The following is a 7,191-nucleotide window of genomic DNA, read 5'->3' on the forward strand; positions in this document are numbered from 1 at the left end:
GGAGTCCATTACTCTCCTCCCTTCCCGTGGGTGTTCAACAGCCTCTCTTGGATAGAGATGGGTTCTGATGCACGACCCCATGTCCTGACCCTGTGCACAGACCCAGGGAGAACTCTGGAGTAATCTGAAACGCCCAGGTTTTCCCAAATTACATTGTTTCTCTAATGCTGTCACCATGCTTTCCTTTTAGAGATAAAATCCAAGTGAGAAGAATATGTGACAGCAGCAGCAGAGAGACCTTGATGTTCTTTGACTGAGTAAGAGGTGTTGTGTCCTTTCTAGACCTCAAAACACTCAACTCACAAGTGTTTAACTGAAGCCATGGCAGCAGGGGATCCAGCCATATTCCAAGTATCACTTCAGGATGTGAAGCAAAGAAAGAAGCCCTTGGTGAAGGGCTTGGCAACTCCAGAGAAGGCAATGATCACTTTAGATGCCATGAAGGCATTAGATCCATGTCAGTTAAAACCTGATAGCATGGAGACGGAAAGAATCATAACCATCTTGGATGAGACAATTGCCAAGCTGGAAATGAGCAGTTTGATCCCATGTATTATTGACTCTCTGGACAGGTTTGCTGATATGTTGGGACCTGAGATCACAAACAACTTGATCGAGCACCAAAAGCTTTCAAACGAAATGGAGCACCTGCTTGCCAGCTGGGAAGAAGAGGACACCACGAGAGCTGAGGAACAACGGGGCTGTCTCTGCTTGCTAGAGCAACGTCTGAAATGTTCTGTTAGAAATGTCCTGAGACTCTTACTGGCCAACCCTTTGCTTTGCCAGGCTCTGAAATATGAAGCCCGGGCGAGAGAGTCACCAGCTGAAGTGTTTATCAAAGCCTTTGGGGAGTTCAGGAATTTCATGCTTGAGCGACTCCTGACTAGTCCCATGGAAGAAGAAGAAAAGATTAAGTTCATGGAAGACATCTCCCTCCAGATTAAGAAAAACGCTGAAGCAATCACAGCTTTACAGGCAGAACTGGCAGCAGCAATCCGGACTCGAGAGGAGGAGGTATGATATTGTGGGAATATGTTTTCCAACAAAGTGTTACTGAAGCAAAACTTTGGTAAGCTAAAAAACGATCCCTTTCTTGCAGTTACGAAAAAGGAAGTGCCAGAAATGATTTCTAAACCAGATCCTGTATTTAAAGACACTATTTTAATTGTAAAATATAATGAAAAATGCTTATTGCATGCTTGATATTTTTAAACTTGAATTTGGCATGTTTTGAACCTGTTCTCATTGGCCAACTTGAATGCCACAAGTCACTGAGTTTAAAAAGGAGCTGCAGGACAGGCACAAATTGCTGCGGTAGTGTTTTGGCAGGGCTATGGTGCAGCTGCCAGCGCAAGACTTCGTTCACTGCTGATGAAATGATGAAAAGTCATTCCGGGGAGAGATTGCCCTGATTAAAATCCATTTTTAATATCTGCTCTGTCTTCACTCTTGCTTAAAACTAACATTTCTGTGACTTCCAACTCTGTAATACTAGCTGCCTTAGAGCATTTATGATTAATATGTGATTATACGAATTCTTCGTTTTTTCAGTGAAGGCAACTGAGGTACAGATAAACGAATGGGAATTTCCCAGGCTCTTTCTGTGAGTCCGTGGGCTGTGCCAGCATCTAAGCCCCTGAACGCCTGACAAGCAATCCTTTGTTTTCTACATATGCTTTTCTTTCTCCTTCCTGCAAGAGGGGTCGGGGGGAAGGTTTTGTCATGTGCTTGCTGCACTGAATGGTGCTAACGGAGACAAGGGCCTGCTTTCCCCATTTGCTCCGCTCCTTGGAGATCCGTGAATCGAGACACTTGAGATTTTTATGTGCAATTTGGCAGCTTGTCCAGGGCATCATGAATAAATCTGTTTCACTGGTCCCAGCTGAGGATTTCTTTCACAGGCAGCACGCTGAGCTGCATCCCCCAGACAGTCACTCTGAGCCTAATCCAAAGCTTGAGGGAACCACGGGGCTCACTCCAGTGGCTCTGATTTTGGCTTTTCCTCCTACGGCAGTGCCAGTGGGTCTCGGTATGGTTTGTTCATTCTCTACCTTTATTAACAGATTCCCAGAGGAGCAGTGGGGGAAGGTTTCCAAAGCACCTTGTGTAAATCTAACTCTGTTTCCTGAACCAGCAGTGGCAGGTCCTTGTTGCTACCAGATCAGCAGGGTGTCTTCTTAGGTCTCCTGCACCTTTGCAAGGGTGCCTTACTTCTCCTGCCCACTTTATGCCTCACTGGCATTTCTCGATGGTATTTCTTTCTCTTGTTTTCTGGGTCTAGATTCACAAGAAGGACAATGTGATCAAAGACCTCAAAACCAGCATGCAAGATCTGGCCAAAGTCTGCAAGGCTGGCATCCAGCAGATCAAGCAGGAAGGAGAAAAACAGCAAAAAGAAGAGCTGCAAGCCTCCCAGGCCAGGTGTGCCAGGCTACAGCAGGACATTCAGCAGCTAGGAGCACAACTCAATGCACTTGTACTGGAGCATCGAGCATCAGAGCTGGCTCTCAGAAAGGTAAATGGGAGGAGAGCTCTAGAACAGGAGATTTAAAACCTTTTGTAGTGCTGTCAGGTCTGGCTGCTGGCTGCTGCAAGTAATTACTTGGTTCCTGCTAGTTCCTGGCAGGATGCACATGCTGTTTGTCACAGTGTACCTGCTCTGTCCTCATGCTCTGCTGATTCCAGCGGAAAGCAACCCTGCAGCGACAGCAGGGAAGTAGCCTGCTCACAGGTCCTCCTCCTGCCCGCTGACTTAGCTCTGAAAACCTCTACACAGCACTGTGACACCACGTGCTAGAGAGGCTGTGGTCTAGTCAGAGTGCAGAGCAGCAAGGCTACTAGGCAAGGCATATGTTAAGAAACAAGGGATTTGGTGTAGGGTAAGCAGAGCAAATTTTATATAAAGCCATCTTTTAGAGTTCCTTGTAGTATTCAAGGTTGAGCGCAGCTGATCTGGAAGCTAAGCAGTTCCTACTCTGTCTGGCACTTTGCTGAAGACACAAGCCAAGTAGTCGGGTTGAGTTGAATGAGGGGGAAATGTGATTTATCACAGTGCTGAGCAGATACAGAAGGAGGAAATAGGAGCAGCAGGCAGGCTCAGGCCTCTGTATCAACAGCTCTGTCCTGAGCAGAACATGCTGCTGACACAGAGCACAGAGAATATGGAACTGGAAAAAGAGCATTTTTCCCCCTCGTTTTGCTCCTACTAGGTATTTACTCCAAACAAGCACTGGCCTCCCACGGGCAGGACAGCACACACTGGTAATGAGGCATCTTTCACTCTTGCATTGGCCGTTGTAGAGCAAAGTGGCAGTGGGGCTGGGCGCTGACAAAGCATTAAGTGCAAGTTAGAGCCACAGTACAAAATCCCAAATCTACCCATTTACACCTCCTTTAATGGAGTGGCTTTACTGGGGAGTTTCTTCTGAGGCTGCAGGCCACTGCAGTGTTTGTTGATGAGTTGCTCAGCTCATTCTAATGCTGAGGCAGACAGATTTACTGACCACAGAGGTCTCCTTTCCTCCTCCTTAGCACATCCTCTAGGCCCTGTGTGGCCCAAGATTGTACTTGTGGTCTAAATAGCTGAGGTCTGACCTCATGATGGCCTGGGAGCCCTTGGGACATCCTGGGTCAGTGTCATACAGGAAATCGTGTGGCACTTGTGATGAGCTCTAGCTGATCTTTCTCTTGATGATTCCACAGAGCACAGATAGAGCATTTTGGGGTAAACTGCCCATACCTGGTTATACTGCAGTATAGCACTGTTAAACTGTTTTACAGCTGGAAATATCTCTTCGTTTTAAAAGGTATCATCATTTGAGTACTTTCTGTCCCACTTTCATGTTTAGCAGTTCTCTATTGCTTCAATTTTAGGGTGGTTGCCCCAATTTATCGATGACATGCCACATACCATCAGACATGTTCATTTCCTACTGCAGAATGCACCTTTCAGATACATTTCAATCCCCCAGCTCCATGCTGTAAACCAAATAAGGTCCTTTTTGGCCTCAGGTAATGTCCGACGAGAATCCCTAAACCAAGGCAAAAAAAAATATGCGTCAGCTGAAGGAAGCTTGCCACAAGGAGGAGGTGTTATACTCAATATAATGATGCTGGGTTTCAAAGCTACACTGTTTTCTAACTTGGGCTACTTTTTACCAGGCTTCAGGTGCCTGCAAGGAACCTATCTTGCTTTGTGTTTCAGAGGAAATGCAGAGTAGAGACGGAAATTGTGAACTGGATCCAGAAATATGACACAGACATGGGAGAAAAACAGGTATCCACTTTGAAGTGCTTTGCTCTCCCATGAGGTGATATGTTCAGGTAGATTCCTGTCCAAATGGACACATGGCTCTTACACAGGAGGCTGTGGAAGTGAGGGGCAGTTTTTCAGATTCAGTGGACCTCAGACATGCCCACCTGATGCTAGGGAACAGGTTTTTCACTTTTGCTTCAATCCTCTATCCTGTTGGCCCTACCTGGTGTCCAAATCATGCTCCTGTTTCTGCTGTCCCCCTTGAGAGTTGTGCTGAGTGCTAAGAAAATGAACAGCCTGCATACTGCTGCCTTGGCATCCAACTTAACCACAACAAGCTGAGAATCACATCAGCACCCCTCAACCTCATCTCTGAGAAGGCCCTAGTTGCTTTCCTGTTCTTGCCCTATTTACGGAAATGGATAAAAGCTACTGGATAACTAACAAAGCAAAAGGTAGGGAGGGGCCTAGAAGCTGGCTGCTAATTGTAAGAAATGGTCCCCCCTTGTCAGATGTTTAACAATGTGATTATTTTGGTTTCCTGTCTGCGGGGTGGCTGGAGCACCATGTCATGGCAGGTTTGGGGGAAAACTTTCTAAGGCAGACACACATCCACGCTGCTGGTTCTCCTAACCTTCCACCTCCGTGTGGCTTCCTCAAAGGCATTAGAAAAGCCATAAACTGCTGCTGAGCTTGGAAGTACAGCAACACCATTAAAACTACCTGTACTTGGCCTTTTCCAAGCTGACACGGTCTGGCTCTTCTCATGCTTTCAACAGCGTACAGCATATCAGCTAGGCTTCAGTGCCACTCATCTAAATGGCTTCTTAACAAAGTTGTTAGCTCAGGCTCAGCCTTACCCAAACTGCAGTGATACGTCTTTTTGCACAGAGCATCTGCAGGAGGGGCTTGGACCTGCCTTTGTCGTTACCTGGTGAGAGTTCCCAGCTGAGGGTGGATGCTGTTTGCAACACAGGGAGAATTATGAGAGTATTTTTCAGAGGAGCATGAAGATAGTAGGACCTGGCATCTCGTGAAATTCCCCGAGTACTGGGCACATGCCTCCTTTTTGAGTCCCTTTGGAAAGGCTCAGCTCAGCTCCCAGTCATGGTTCTGCCTGGATTCAGGATAGGTTTAAGAACCCTCACCTAGGGATGTACAGGGAAGAGCTACTGAATGTTCCTAAAATTGCTGTACCTGGATTCTGCTGTCTTACTAGGCTGAGTATGAGGATGTTAATGCTGCCTACACCGAGGAGAAGGCCCAGCTGTCCCTGCTGATGGAGAAACGTGCTGTGCTTCTCCAGGAGTATTCCCAGATTGAGGAGGAGCGCAGGATATGCCAGGAGAAGAAGGAGCAGGCTTTGAAGGAATTCACCACCATGACCCTTGCTGCCACCCGCATCCAGGCCTTCTGGAGAGGCTACTTGGTCCGGTCCCTCTTCAAATCAAAAAGGAAGAAGAAGAAGAAGAAGAAGGGCAAGGGCAAGAAGACTAAGAAATAAAGCACAAAATCTATTCTCTCTCCTCCTGGCAAAGCTGCTGACTTCACTGGGACTGAGCTCTTCCAGATAAAAGCATTAGATCTGAGAGAGCATTTGCATTACTGCCCAAGCTCTCCAGGGCTGGGGCTGCCTCTCATAGTTGGAATCTATTGAAGCAGTGGTGTGAAGGCATGCCTCACCATTTTAGGTTCGGCTTTGCTACCTCTCTGCAAGGAGGAGGATGTCTAGCCCAGATCCTCAGGCTCGGAGCCAAGTGTGCTCACTGGAGAGGTTTCCAGGGCTGGTGTCAGGGGCTGGGGGAGCCCCTTCACCCACACCTCAGCCCGCTGCTGCTCACTTCATGGCCAGCCCCAGCCCTGCATCTCCCTGCTCAGCCTCAAACTGGCCACTCTGTGCTGACGGCGCTTGTTCACGAGACCTTGTCTCGCTGCTTGCCGCCAGCCTGCTGGAACCCTTTAAGTGCTGTGGGGTTCCCCATGGGCCTCGTGCCACCCCTCCCGCTCCCCCTTCCAGCGCAGCAGCCCAGCCTTCCTGCTCTGTGTCACGGCCCAGCTGTCACACAAGACGGAGATGGTTGGTCCCAAGGTCACGTTCACCGTCTGTACCCACGAGGCCCCTGCGAGACCCTGGCAAAGGCTGGCAGGAGCTCTCGGTTTGGGCTGCCTGTGCTGGTGGGACTGCCACAAGCGAGCAGGCAGAGGCGCACGTGCAGGCGATGGGCGAGCAGTAATGCGATCGGGGAGGATCAAAGCAGATTAGAGAGATCAGAGAAAGGTGATCCCCCCCCACCACCGGGACTGGGAGAGTGTGTGGGGGGATACATGAAGGGAAGGGGCCTGGGTGGACGTGGGGATGCCTGGCAGGGCAGCATCTGCCACAGGTCCCTGTGGCGCTTTGCTGGGCTCGCTGTGGAGAGGGATCCCCCTCAGACATGACCCAGATCATAAAAAACAGGGCCGGGGGCTGGTGGGGGGGGGGGGAGCAGGCGAAGGGGACAGGGCTTTTCCTCCCGGCGAGGCAGGCGGCACCAAGAAGAAGGATTTTTATGTGAGCTCTGACAGCACCTTCCCCCGGCCCGGCACTGCCGCCCCTCGTGCTGGCCCCTCTGCCCCACACACGCTCACGTAGCGATCTTGTAGGTTTTCCACGTTTTCTTGCTGGTTTGCATTCTTTCCCAGGTCATCCTTTTCTTAAAACAGCTTTAAGAGTGTTTTTTTTTCAGTGTTTTTGTTGAAGTGACGGCACAAGAACCGTGGTGGGCCACGGGGCTCCTCTGGGCCGCATAAGCCCCCCCCCGCTCTCCAGAGCTTTCTCCGATGCTCCGCCAAAGCACTGACCGCTCGGTCGCCCTCGCAGCCCGTCTGTAAAAGGAGGGCTCGGCGCAGTAAAGTCACGATATCCCCCGTGTCGGCGGGGTCGCGAAATGGCGGCG

At 49.5% G+C, this 7,191-nt stretch overlaps 1 protein-coding gene across 1 annotated transcript; it reads left to right on the forward strand.

Annotated features, from left to right (window-relative positions):
• Positions 1–321: 321 nt before the first annotated feature.
• On the forward strand, positions 322–5,759 carry IQCD (IQ motif containing D). The gene is made up of 4 exons (XM_010563389.1): positions 322–1,014; positions 2,282–2,515; positions 4,205–4,276; positions 5,475–5,759. Exons 1-4 carry the CDS (start codon positions 322–324, stop codon positions 5,757–5,759), a joined length of 1,284 nt encoding a protein of 427 aa, XP_010561691.1.
• The last annotated feature ends 1,432 nt before the right edge of the window (positions 5,760–7,191 follow it).

The sequence above is a fragment of the Haliaeetus leucocephalus genome, unplaced genomic scaffold (assembly GCF_000737465.1).
Source record: "Haliaeetus leucocephalus isolate CR32 unplaced genomic scaffold, Haliaeetus_leucocephalus-4.0 Scaffold165, whole genome shotgun sequence".
In the NCBI taxonomy this organism is placed as follows: domain Eukaryota; kingdom Metazoa; phylum Chordata; class Aves; order Accipitriformes; family Accipitridae; genus Haliaeetus; species Haliaeetus leucocephalus.

Excerpts from the sequence above, each read along its gene's own strand:
- IQCD (XM_010563389.1), top strand. The coding sequence starts at position 322 with ATGGCAGCAGGGGATCCAGCCATATTCCAAGTATCACTTCAGGATGTG. Across the intron at positions 2,516-4,204 it reads CAGAGCTGGCTCTCAGAAAG|AGGAAATGCAGAGTAGAGAC; the intron begins GTAAATGGGAGG and ends TTTGTGTTTCAG. Across the intron at positions 4,277-5,474 it reads CAGACATGGGAGAAAAACAG|GCTGAGTATGAGGATGTTAA; the intron begins GTATCCACTTTG and ends CTGTCTTACTAG.